The sequence below is a fragment of the Boeremia exigua genome (genome assembly GCF_020726555.1).
Source record: "Boeremia exigua strain MPI-SDFR-AT-0100 chromosome Unknown C7974scaffold_9, whole genome shotgun sequence".
In the NCBI taxonomy this organism is placed as follows: Eukaryota; Fungi; Ascomycota; class Dothideomycetes; order Pleosporales; family Didymellaceae; genus Boeremia; species Boeremia exigua.
Genome location: NW_025763526.1, coordinates 951,782 through 964,264, shown reverse-complemented (window position 1 = coordinate 964,264; position 12,483 = coordinate 951,782). Strand labels below are relative to the sequence as shown.

At 55.1% G+C, this 12,483-nt stretch overlaps 5 protein-coding genes across 5 annotated transcripts; 3 read left to right on the top strand and 2 right to left on the bottom strand.

The window, feature by feature from the left end:
- Nucleotides 1-771: 771 nt before the first annotated feature.
- On the top strand, nucleotides 772-3,317 carry C7974DRAFT_229761 (uncharacterized protein). The gene has a single exon (XM_046137352.1). The coding sequence runs from the start codon at nucleotides 973-975 to the stop codon at nucleotides 2,935-2,937; it is 1,965 nt and encodes a 654-aa protein (XP_045994745.1). The 5' UTR covers nucleotides 772-972; the 3' UTR covers nucleotides 2,938-3,317.
- Nucleotides 3,318-3,344: 27 nt separating this feature from the next.
- On the bottom strand, nucleotides 3,345-4,772 carry C7974DRAFT_399339 (uncharacterized protein). Its single transcript, XM_046142401.1, has one exon. It carries the CDS (start codon nucleotides 4,619-4,621, stop codon nucleotides 3,377-3,379), a length of 1,245 nt encoding a protein of 414 aa, XP_045994744.1. The 5' UTR covers nucleotides 4,622-4,772; the 3' UTR covers nucleotides 3,345-3,376.
- A 668-nt stretch (nucleotides 4,773-5,440) lies between these two features.
- C7974DRAFT_229712 (uncharacterized protein) lies at nucleotides 5,441-6,501 on the top strand. The gene is made up of 4 exons (XM_046137350.1): nucleotides 5,441-5,690; nucleotides 5,775-5,874; nucleotides 5,927-6,259; nucleotides 6,310-6,501. Exons 1-4 carry the CDS (start codon nucleotides 5,621-5,623, stop codon nucleotides 6,380-6,382), a joined length of 576 nt encoding a protein of 191 aa, XP_045994743.1. The 5' UTR covers nucleotides 5,441-5,620; the 3' UTR covers nucleotides 6,383-6,501.
- An 815-nt stretch (nucleotides 6,502-7,316) lies between these two features.
- C7974DRAFT_229693 (uncharacterized protein) lies at nucleotides 7,317-10,558 on the bottom strand. Its single transcript, XM_046137348.1, has 2 exons — nucleotides 10,373-10,558; nucleotides 7,317-10,324 (listed from the first exon to the last, which is right to left on the bottom strand). Exons 1-2 carry the CDS (start codon nucleotides 10,410-10,412, stop codon nucleotides 7,551-7,553), a joined length of 2,814 nt encoding a protein of 937 aa, XP_045994742.1. The 5' UTR covers nucleotides 10,413-10,558; the 3' UTR covers nucleotides 7,317-7,550.
- A 551-nt stretch (nucleotides 10,559-11,109) lies between these two features.
- Nucleotides 11,110-12,377, top strand: C7974DRAFT_229673 (uncharacterized protein). The gene is made up of 2 exons (XM_046137345.1): nucleotides 11,110-11,863; nucleotides 11,915-12,377. The coding sequence occupies exons 1-2, from the start codon at nucleotides 11,295-11,297 to the stop codon at nucleotides 12,303-12,305; spliced, it is 960 nt and encodes a 319-aa protein (XP_045994741.1). The 5' UTR covers nucleotides 11,110-11,294; the 3' UTR covers nucleotides 12,306-12,377.
- The last annotated feature ends 106 nt before the right edge of the window (nucleotides 12,378-12,483 follow it).

Below are 12,483 nucleotides of genomic sequence, written 5' to 3'. Positions count from 1 at the left end.
CCGGGCAGCGAACATGGCCGTGCCGCTCCAAGAACCGAGCCTCCAGAAGCAGCGAGAGCATCAGGAGGTCCAAAAAGACCTAGAGGTCCAAAAGGATCGAGACGTCCACAAGGCCCAAAACACCGCCGACATCTCCCGCCCTCTCACGCGGCCCACGCACATCGCAGCGCCACAGTGGCTGCCGGAAAAGCAGCCCCGGCCTTTGCAGCGGCGGGCGACTGTAGCCGTAGCCGTGACTGGCACGTCAGACGGCTGTGTGGTAGCCGTTGGAGCGGAGGACGGGTTCAGCGCAGAGTCCGGCAAAGAGATAGGGGGGGGAGGGGGGGGGCTGTGTGGGAACGCCCACCGTCACGACACGTCCAGGCCGCAACCACGGCTGCCGCACTCCCAGCGCCGTGCCGCGAACACTCTCTCCAAACAGACCAAGCGGCCCACGGAAACCAGACGCCCAGAAGCGCGCCCCCGAACCAGCTTGTCATGCACGCAGCTCACGCACCTCGCCACCAGGGAAAGCCTGCCTGTACGCTCACAACGCCACTCATGTTCAATCATCAATATACGCCCTGCCATCTTTCCGCTATCATATCTAGTGTGAAGCAAGTGCTATTGTCTGTAATATAACTAGGACCTTGCAGTTCCGGCCAAGGACTCACTATCATATCAACCTGAGTCGTGAGACTAATTGGTTTGCTTACCGCAGTGGCCAGAGCTGGGGCCTGGCATTGGTGGTGCGGAAGCCAGTTTGTATTCCTGGAGAGTAATTATTGCTGTATTGTTAGAGAGTGACTATTGATGTATTGCTAGAGAATGAGCATTGCTGTATTGCTAGCAAGGAAACAACACATTCCATGAACCGTGTCAAGGTAGGTATTAGCGTGGCTAGGCGCCCCACTTCACCCGCCTTCCGCTCGCGCGTCTCCACTCAGCGCCCTCTCCTCTCAACGACATTGCTGTTGGGCCAAGAAGGTTTCAATGGTTGGGTCGTTGCGGTCTGACAGCCCGATATATCCAGATCCGGACAACCAGATACAACCAAGCGAGGAACGGTTTCGCTCTGTCTACGGATCGGGGTTCAGGACTTGGGCGACCCTATGCGCCTTTGCAGACAAGAAGCGCACGCTTCCTGCTCATTGCCTCTCTCCGGAGGGAGTTTTTCCCGCGTATCCAGTGTTCCCGCGAACCGAGCTCCTGGAACACGACGAGCACCAGGCCTCGATCACTGCATCATCACTCTGGGGTTCGTGTGCTTCCACTGGTTGTGGGTTGCCCTCGTTCGAGCAGCAGGTACGCATTGGCGTGACAGCTCAGAAACCAATACCATTGTCGATCTTAGAAGATGGCCGAGACGATGTTGATCATTCATGGTGGTTCGTCTGTAGCGATGACTACACTCCCATCCTCGTTTTAGCCTGGACATATATTCTATCAGCTCGCTGGGCTGAGCTCATGCCAACGACTTGCTCCCTCGAGTACAATCAAGCTCATGGCACAGACAGCAGCGCAACGGAGGGTACAAGATCAGTGCCTAAGGATCAAGGAGCAGTCCATGTTGACATCGAGTATGCGGGCCCAGAAGAAGCGCAGTGGTGGGCTGCTGTCTTGTCGCCGGGTCAAGGGTGGCAGGCTACGATGCGTTTGACGGACGCTACTTTCATATCTCCTTGGTCAGTGTACCTACAGTCGACTCTCCAACTGCTTTCACCTCTACCTCAGAGTGAAGTGGAGACCCCGGCTCCGCCGCCGACCTCCTCGAAGGCATGCGAGTATCTCAGCAGATTCTGCATACGTCACAACGTAGTGGATCAGAGCCACGCTGCATTGGCGGCTGCTCTCCTCCTCCCGTCTCTGAACGACGGCCGCACGCTACAGCTTCCCGCCCCCAAGCTCGGTAGGTCAGGGACTTCGCAGAGCGATCGAGAAGAGAGGGCGCCCTGTGTTCCTGCGCATCTGACAAGCTGCCCAGACAGATTTATCGCCTTGAGTTGCAACGTACGGGGGATTCGGCCTATGCTACTGAGTGTTTTCTACGAGTCGCACATCGAGTGCAATGTCTTTGCCCCTTGGCTTCAGGGGACGCTGGCTGCTATAGATTGCCTCGCCGGAAACAAGCCGCGCATTGTGGCGCGTGCTTGCATGGAAAGATCGTCTCAGGTCGCCTACCTTTGGCTGGGTGTCGCAATTCTTGGGCTGCAGCAGCGATACCTACAGGATGTAGGCCGTGGGCAGATCCCATTTGACCTGCATAGCGCAGCTCGGTCAGGAACGTTGCAGTCGTTCATACAACAGCCTACATCGTGCCCACTGGTTTCAAACGGGCGGGTCAAACGGGCGGATGAGTGTCGCCTGCTCTTCCTGGCAAGATCCGACTGTCACGCTCGAGCCCCGATCTGTCAGTGGAGACCGTTTGGCGCAACTTCTGTGGAGGATCTTGATGCAGAAGTGAGAGTCCACACCGAATGTCAAGCACATAAGCTCCAATACCATGGGCTCCGTTGGTCTGGCGAAGATACTGTCATCATGTCAACTACGGATGCCGTAAAGCCGTCGGCACACCTATCCATATTGCGCGCCAGGAACGCAGAATTCATCAATTGCTGTGAGATACTTGACCGGGGGAAAGAGGTTATTTCTGAAAACACGACACGCAGTATTTTCGGCTGGCTACGCCCTGACGGACGAACTTGCGACGAGAAAGCGATATTTCAACACCCATGGCTCGACATGTCTGAATCTGATTCGGAAGACGAAGCCGAGCCTCCAGTTAGCCCTCACAATGGTAATCAGGGTTCTTTGGCTGTGGCACTGTGGCTCCACAACCTCGATTGCGATGAGACTGTGAAGAGCAGAGGTGACGAAGCGGGCACCGGGCTTTTCTCCATCGACAGTATTCCTGAACTACGTTGCAGCAGCCTGATGAACACTGATGTGCACCAATAACAGACTGCTGTCCTCGCGATATGCAAGCTCGTGCGCAAACGTCACGCTCACAATCATGATAGCGAGGAACAATGCATCGCCCATCGTGAAGCCATCGTCTCGTCGCAAGAACCTCACGCCATGGTCGAATATGGGCATGCGGCAGTTGGCGTGGCCGGTGGCAACAGCAAAGAAGGCGTTGATAGAAAATAGAGGGGTGAAAATTTCAGGTCGAAAAGTAGGGTAATGGTTTACGGAATCCTCTGCTGAAGCAGCCGCGAAGATGCATTGTCAGTATGAGAGAAAAGAGCGTGAGGAGCTGTTATGAGTAGGAGGCGTCAGCTCGAGGTATGAGATAGGCTAGAAACTCGGTTGAATTGTACTTTGCTACAGTATGTAAGTCTGCCATTCGTGCTGGCGCTGAAAGAACCCCCTGATCAGCACTGTATCGGCCGAGCTTTTAGTCGAGTACCGCCATTCCCTGAGAATTTTGACCGGCGACGCCATCGAGGCTGAAGCACTGCACTAACTTCATCGATCCTTGGCCCCCTGAGATATCTAGCACCTTCACAGATGCGACGGTCGTGCCATTGCCTGGCGATAAGACATACACGAAATTTCCCGACGCCTTTAGGTCTGTAAAACCAGGGTCGCCATCTGCGGACAAGTCAAGCTCACTAATGATGGTTGCATCGCTAGTGCTCATCTCTACAATTCGAGCAAAACCGGCATCCGCAACGAACGCACTATCGGTTGTTGTGGAGATGGTGGCCCAGCATGTTGCTTTCTGACCAGGAATAGACTGCTTGCCTGCGATTGTTGCTACATTCTTCGCATCCAGAGCCAAGACGACAGCGCCGAAGGACGCGTCTGTGACGAACAAAGACTGCGGGCGATTGGGGACAAGAGCCGAGCCGAACAATACCGCAGTTCCTGTAGGTGAGCTGCGCGTATCCTCGGACGCAAGACCGGCCTTGCCATTTTCTTGAGGCCGCACTGCAAACGCAGACAAAAACCCTGTATCGTTTTTGGTCGGGTCGCCTTTGACTGTCGTAAACAGTGTAGATTCGTCCAGGGAGAAGAACGTCTCAGCAACGCTGTTCAATGGCCCATGTGGAGGAGTTGTCTGATTCAATCGGAATGGTCGGAGAGCGTCCATCTTGCTCATGCCACTGCTATTAAAAGTGGCGCACGAGATGCCTGCCAAGGCGCCCGTCGTTCCAACGCAGACAAGCTGGTTCTTCACCGAAGCAGCAATCGTGGTGGGGAACTCGCCGGGCAAAGTTGCTTGCCCAACTGTGACAAGGTTTGTAGGATTCCTTCTCGAAATAGCCATCATCGTGACAGTGTTTGAGCCAGCATTGACGGCGAAGACGTAATCCCCAGCAACAACTAAGGAGGATTGCGCAGATAATGCATCCGGTGCAGCTCTGAGACCCGTGGCGCTGTTGATGAAGTTTGAGCCTGCACCGTCTGTCTTCGTGACAGTTCCTCTCGAAAGCAGTCCATCCCGGCCAATGGGTAAGGCGACTACCGCATTTTCAGCATCGTTGGTCATGAAATATACAGCTCTTCCAGACGCGCTAGAAGGTTGATCATGGTAGTTTGTAGCTACAGGGTCCTTCAACTGTCGACCATCGAGCTGCTGCGGTCTCGCCAGGACCGTAGAAAAGAGCAAGGTCAGAAGTTGGATCTTGGTGCGCATGGCGAACTGCTGGAACAAGCTTGCTGCGTTTGCAGGAAGATCTTGTCAATGCTAAGTGTAACTGGAGAGTTAAAGGATCAGATGGGTGTGCGTCTTTTCTTCGATGGCGCTGAAGTACCATTCTTTATACGTATACCTGTAGACTTGCAGGACGTGACATGCTGTGGATTACTCGATCAATACTTCCCTAAGAGGCATGGCTTGAGACCGGGTGTCCGTGCTTCGTTCTAATGTAGCACGTCGCTACTTCGCCGCTATCACTAAAGAGGGAATCTGGATTACGCGAACAACTCCTCAACTGATCGCTATCACTGCTGACACCGCACGAAGCTTAGGCTCGGCAGCCGCGCCAACCCCTCTTCGAATCTTTCAGTCATGTACCGATCAACACAGCTGCCAGCGCTTTGATTTGCTCTACATCGCTATAGTTGTTTCGGTCACCGAAGTAGTGGTTATTTCCACATCACAGGAGCTAGAGGAACCCTGCGCTCAGGTAATATGCTTGGTCGTCTTGCGACGAAGTTTCCTTTTAGGGCATACAAGGGCGGCCAACACACTGCTACAGGTGGAGTCGATCGTCCAACACGAAATCACAGGCGGCTGACTGCATCCAGATGACTTACCTTCCGAAACACTGAAACCAGGCCAAAAACGTAGAGAACAGATCCGCAGAGCACAAAAGTAAAGTGACTCTAGTGCAAGTTCCCAAGTGAGAAGTGTTCTTTAGTTGACAGACCCAGAACCCATCGTGAACGCAAAGAAGCATACGTCAAGTCTCTTGAAGCTGAAGTCGCCCATTTACGCGTGAATGAGGCGAAAGCACTCGAAAAGGTGAAGGAACTGCGCGCGGAACTCGATGCGCTGAAAATATCAGTCTGTACCGATCGTAACTTGATATCTTCTCGATACGATGATGTGCAGGCAAGCTCATCTGATCCGCTTTTGGCACAATTCAACCCCCTTGCGAAGACGGGAAGCCCAGACTATAGCATCCAAGAGATGGAGGTCAGGGTGGGAGAGGGACAGGTCGTCATTCAAGACGTTCTCGATCAATCATCGCGCTTAGCTGGTCAGTACAACTTGTGTTCGATAGGAAGAACGGCCTCGCACGTATGCAGAACTCTCAAATATCACACTTGCTAATTTACAGAAGTCTCTAGGGCGGATGGACCACCCATCTCAAATTCTTCAAGATCAACAAAACGCCTTTGTGATCTTGACCCAACAATTCTTGGATCTGAGTTTGTCTTGTTGCAAGTCTCTGCTGAACATTTTGGAACTAGACGTTAACTAATGAGTTGGCAGTCTGGAAAGACCTTGCTTACCACACAGTGGTGTCACGCCTAGCTTCTCAGATCAGAGCTCAAATGGCCATGCACTTACGTTGACGTCAGGCTTGTTGAGTTTTTGCCCGCCTGTATCAAGCTCGCAAATCGAGCCAGTCGAAGCGTGGCGGATTCCCAAGTTAGGTCTAGAGCGATTATTGGATCTGTCTCGACAAATCGCCCTTGACAATGATGAAGTCACGCCTGTTCAGGCATGGGCAATCGTTCGAGATCACGATTTATTCTGCACACTGTCAATCGAACACCTAGAGGATCTAAAAACGAGACTGCTGCATAGAGTCAAGTGCCACGGGTACGTTTCCGAGCTCGCAGGTGTGAACGAATCATTGACGATGACAATAGGTTCGGTGGCGTAATATTAAGGAGCGATCTTACAGACGCTATTGTAAGTACGTTTGTAATTAGAGAGACTTAGCTTAGGCAAGGTTCTTCGTTGTCTGTACCCGCAATTGCTACAGCATTTCGCCTTCACCTTGTCAAAGCCTAAACGGCTGTAGGAAGTGATTCAATCAGCATCTTTCGCAACTCCATTGCTGTAGCAAGCTGTTAATGTTCAGCGGCTCCACGCAGAGAGTATTGAGGTCTGTATCGTCCGCTATGACATACTTGGCGGCAAATTTGTATTCACAGATGTGGCGGTATGTCGCCTCCGATCAAACACGAAGCAAATACAGCTCGAGATGCGGTCAGTAACTCTGCTACCTGGTGAATTGTTCGTATTACCTAGGATGACTGTCCGAAGTATCTTTCCAACCAAATACTGATCTCCTCAGATATGCGTCTTGGATGATCCTCTTGCACAAAGTGGCCCGCCTCTCCCAAGTCCACACTGGCCACGTTTGTCATGCGCTGGAGATACCAGCGCATCTTGTCGCCACTTACCAGGGGTCCGTCCTCGTACCAGAAGAAGCGTTTCGGTAACTTAGTCGCAACGAGCCATGCCTCATACCGCGTAGCAATATCAAAGACGTCGGACGGTTGTCCAGCGATTGGTATCTGCGTTGTCCACATCCATATCGGTTCGCGCGCACAAGCATCCAGGAAAGGCTGACGATAGTGGACCAGCTCTGCTTCCGAAAGACCACGTTTCGCGCCGTGGGGTATCATTTTGTCCATGATCACGTTTTGGTCGATGATGAGCTCGCGACCCCGGGTCGGATCTCTGAATGCCTGCCAACGCTTCCGCGTCTCGTCGTCACCAAATCACTCCACTCTGGGAAAGTGTGCACAAACTCCATCAGCGGGAGCCGAGGCCTGACAATTAATTGCACTTCTGAGTAGAATACTATAAACAACTCTGCTATCCTCTATTATACTAATTTTTATGTTCTATGGAAGTTGGTTGGTGTATCGTAAGCTCCCAGTAAACAGAATAGGCAAGTAAGTGTTATTACGTCGTTACTATCAAGCTTTTTCAAAAATCTGGTATCGCACCATGCCGTTGTCTAAATCGTGCCAGTCGTCGGTGCGGCCACGGTCCGGGAATGCAGACAGACTACGTGGCCGCGCCGTTGTAAATGCCGTAAATGCGTTATATGCGTGGAAAGTTTAAATACTCGTCTCATTCGCTCCTCGCTCCTCGCTCACACCATGTGCTCCGTTTCATCGCCGTGTTTTCTGTCGTGCTTACTCCCCTTGTTACTTTTGCTCCTGCCTTTGCTCTTGCTCTTCCGCCCGCGCTTCTTCGACCGCGCCTGCTGCTCCTCCCAGATGACCAGCCCCGTGGGCCGCTCGCGGCGGTGAATGCGGTCGATGCCGAGGTGCTCCAGCCCGTCGCGGCCCACGAAGATGCCGAACCCGTATCGTATTGCGCCGGGTTCGCCGATGCTGTCGCGGTGCGGGACGCCGACGCGGCGCGACTCTTTCTCGAGCAGCGCGGGGTTGGCGGCGTCGCTGCGCACGAGCGAGAGCACTGACTGCGCGAAGCTGCGGTCTGCGTAGGCGGTGCCCATGAGGCGGGTCACGAGCTCGGGTTTTGTCTGTGGGCGGTTGAAGGCCCGGTCGCCGAGCAGCGGGGATGCGTAGACCCAGCTGATGGTCTCGGCGAGCGTGTTGGAGCGGTGGGGCAGCGCGGCGCGCTTGCGGCCCGGGAGCAGGGCGAGCAAACCGATGGTGTAGAGGGCCAGGAAGAAGCAGAGCGCGTAGTAGCCGGGGAGGTCGGCGGAGACGCGGACGGCGTCGTCGGTGGTGTAGTATTGTGTCCAGAAACAGCCGCCGGCGAGAACGGGGATGCTGATGCTGGCGAGCGAGACGAAGGAGAGCAGCGCAGTGGCGAAGTGTCGGTTCATGAGCGCAGAAAGCGTGGCGGAGATGGGGAGGCGGCACGGGTAGTCCAGCAGGAGGGATGTCTCCGCTGTGGCGCCGCCCTTGGAAGCCAGAGCCATGTAGGGCTGGAGGATGCGACGCGAGTAGTCCAGGGAGAGGATCGTGAGGAAGAGGAAGTGTCCTATGAGGGCAGGAACAAACGAGTAGACGAAGTTCGAGGTCGAGAATCCTGCGTCGTTCGTGCGTGCTGTGACGGACGGAAGAAACCCCAGGCGCACATTAGAGTTCACGAACGAGACGGCGTAGAAAGCAATGAGTAGAACAATGCCGACCACGATGTAGCCAATGACCGCGCCGTCCTTCAAGTACCAGGGCAGGAAGCGCAGGCGGATTGCAGGACTGCGGAGATCGGTTCGGATGTGGAAGTCGCCTGTGCGGTCGTTGTGGGCGTGCTCGGGCTGTGTTCGATCCGAAAACTTCTCTCGAATGCGCCCTTCTTCAACGGAAAAGCGGCGCGTCTCGCCGTTCTCCTCGCCGATGCCGTAGAATATGTCGTTGGTGCGGTTCGAGGTGCTCCAGTATCCGATGCGGTCGGCGCGGTTGCGCAGCTGGTCCCATTCGCCCTTGGTAAAGATCTCAGAGCCTTCGTACTCAGCCATGACGTTGGAACGCTCAAGAAGCGCAACTACGTCGGCGATAGATCTCGGGTCCCACCGGAGACCGGTGCTTTGGCGCAGAACGACGAGCACGACGACCAGGGCAATGACCAGAAGTATGTACAGCGCGACGACGGTCCAAATGACGCCCTGCACGGCAACCCATCGCCAAGCGGAGCTGGTCGGATCGTAGCGAACGTTGAAGGACGCCGCAAGAAGCGGAATTGTCCATGCGAACAGCCAAAAGATGACGTAGCAAGTGCCCACAGCTGGGTGGCCCGCGCGGAAGTGTTCGAGCCTGGGCAGCAGGAACTGCATCGGATGGAGCTCGAGGAAGACAGCCTCGGAGCGACGGTGGAACGAATCTGATGCCATTGCCAGGAACGGAATAATGCGCTGCAGAGCAACCTGGATCTGGATGAGCCAGAGGAAGAGGATCATGCCGAGCAGCGTCGGGAGGTACTCGAAGACGAAGTAGCGTCCGTCGCCGAATCTTGTGTAGTCCCACAGTCCGCTGCCTCCGCTTCGAAGCGACAGCACTGCAGAGGCGATGAGCGCAGCCAGCATAAGCAGGCAGAGGAAGACGTAGAGGCCCAGCCAGACGGGGCGAAGAATGGCCGGGACGAAGCGCAGCGGCAGGTGCTCGAGGTCGTGTGCAACGAAGACGTCCTTGTCTACGCTGAAGGCCGAGGCTTGTGGGTACTGCAGGCGCGGGTCATCGTGCAGCAGCGGCTCTGACTGCGCCTGGGCGGGTGTGAGGTGGTTGTAGTACTGGGGCTGTCTCGTGCGCGCAGGCGACTCGTATGCCGGGGCCGGCGACAAGAACTGCACGCTCTGGGGCGAAAGCGGCTTGCGGGGGATCGAATGCCGCCGCGAGTGCCTGTTCGAGTTTGGCGACATGTGCTCGGCCATCCGCTGCTGTGTCTGCTGCTCCTGCGCCATGTAGCCCAGACCGCTGTCGGGCACTATCCGCTCCACGGGGTAGTCTTCATCGTACTGCCGCACCTCGGGGTACACCCGTGACCCGCGGACTTCCTCATCGCGCGTGAGCTGGTCAATTGCAAACCGGATGTACGGCGTTGTGTCCTGGCCGGGTGTCGTTGGCTGTGAATCCGAGTCCACATTGGACCGCCGCCGGGTGTCCATCGATCTCCGCTCTTCAGCGATGGTCGAGATGGGCCGGTTCTGTAGATGTGCGGGGTGCGGCTGCTGAAGCTGTCCGCGCGGGATGCCTACGCCTCGTAGCGATGTTACCGGAGCTGGGTTCTGTGTGTGCAACTGCTCATGGCTCCGTGTGGGCGTGCGGGTCGTCGGTGTCTGGTAGAAGCGCTTGCGGTCGTCGCTGTCGCTCGAGTTGTGCTCGGACGCGCTGTAGTAGCCTTCTGATGCGGCAATGCTTTTCTGCGAGCTCGAATGCGAGAGCTGGGGGAGTGACACTGCTCATTGCGTTAGTCGCCGCCGGTGCCGTGGGGCGCGTGCCGTACCGTTTGTATGCTTGAGATGGTATTCGGGATCCACACTCATGATCTTTGGAACGCTAAAACAAGTGGAGTCGAGAGGAATGTTGGCATTATCGTGGGAGGCACGGGAGGGCAATCGCGTGGGTTAATACACATGGCCAGCCTGCGCTCGTGGGTGGCTGGGAGCCCACAGGTGGCTGGCAGGGGTGTTCGTCACAGCGGGCACATATTGGTGAGACATGGCCATCGACAACGCAGTCTGAGCGGAGAATAAAACCGGATTTGCAATTGGCTCTGCTACTGCCTCGTCAGTCGCGATGGATCTGAGGTGTTGAGCTGGCATATCCCCGCAAGTGATGACGATCGTGTCTTTAGCGCTCGGCCCGCAGCGCAATACCGCCTTTTGCTCGTGTACAAGAACACCCACTTCGACGTTGCACTGGAATCAACATCTGGGTCCAGTGCTGCAGCAAATCCAACCGCTTTTCTCACTGATGCGTCTTGTCGCCTGTCCACGAAAATGCAAGCGGCTGCGTGATGCTACTACGCGACTGGCGCCTCAATGGCTGGCCTAGCCTCACCCAGTGACTGGCTGTCAAAGCAGCTGACAGAGCTGGAAAAAGACATGTCTTCAGAGCATGGCTCCTGCCTGAAGATGGAACAGCCGCCGAAGGTACGGGTCGCTCTGGAGTCTTTCCCCTGATCCTGATCCGCAAAATGACGTCGCCATTCCATTGTTCCTGCTTTGCGAGCGTTGCAGGGTTGCAAGGAGTTGCTGTGCGCTTAGACCTCACTGGACCCTCTTTGACCTCTCCACAACCGTCTGACGCTTGAAACCGTCTTTGTTACTGGAAGAGCAAACACGATATAGAAAAGCGTATCATCTTGCACGGTAGTTACTTCTGTTCTGCCACCTCACAATTTATCGAATACGCCGAGCTTCATAATGACCGGACGACGTTCCGCCCGCGCCGCGACAAAGGCACCTGTCAAGTACACGTCAGACTCAGACGGATCAGATTTCGGCGAGAAGAGGACCAAGAAATCAAACAAGAAGGCCGCCCAGTCCACTCCTAAGAAAGGCACAAAACGGTCCCAGCCGGCCAACGGCGAGACTGAACAAACACCCAAGCGCCGTAGGAAGTCCCCAGAGACTCTCGCAGCTGAACACGCAGAAAAAAGCAAGCAGCAAGAAGAGAAAGCCGCGAAACAAAAAGCAAAGCAGAAATGGGAGGACTGGCTTTCGAAGAACGATGTGTCTGGCAAGCTGCTCGAGACTGAACCAGAGCGCGAGGACTGTATCACGCAGACCGACGCCCAGAAACAGTATGGCCTGAAAGCAACCGAGCTGGTCACCGTCGAGCACTTTGAGAAGCCGAATCAGTATGGCGGTCAGACCAAGCTGTTTCTACTCGCGGACGTGGCAAAGGTGGCATTCCGGAAGACTGGCATCTTGGCAGGCTTCGGTGACGAGCCGTCGGTATTGGAGAAAGGTGAAGAGCTGTGGAAAAACGAGTATGTCTAATCCCACGGTGGCTCGTAGGCTGCAGACTGACACGAGCGCAGGCATAGCAACGGCGCTAAATCTCCACCTAAGGAGCCAAAGGAGGCAGCACCTAAGCCCAAAACGCCCAAGCAGAAGTGGGCAGCGTATGTCGAAGAACACAGTATCGGCGACGAGAAGCTCTCCGAAGAACCAGAGGACAGCATCAACCAGACAGACAGCAAGACTCAGTTCCAGCTCCTGCCTGCGGATCTGGCCTGCCTCCCGCACTTCCCCAAGCCGAATCCAAAGTACGGCAATACCACGAAACTGTTCAAAAAGAACGATGTGCAGGACCTCGCGTATCGCAAGGCGGCAATGGTCGCGGGTGTTGACGAGACTGCCACCACTGAAGAGATTCTGAGCAAGGGCAAGGAGCTGCTTGGATCGGCGGAGGATGCTGCTGAGACTTGATGGGTTGTTTCATCCCTGACCTCGTAATTATGCTCGTCGAATCTCTGGAAAGCTGGTTTACTGGATGTACCGCTAGACTGTGAAATCCTTGATATACCAGCAGATTTGCAGCAGTCCTCTTCCGAAGACGTTCATGTGGTTTGGTTACGAAGAACTCGGAGCACAAATCTTGGTCCAT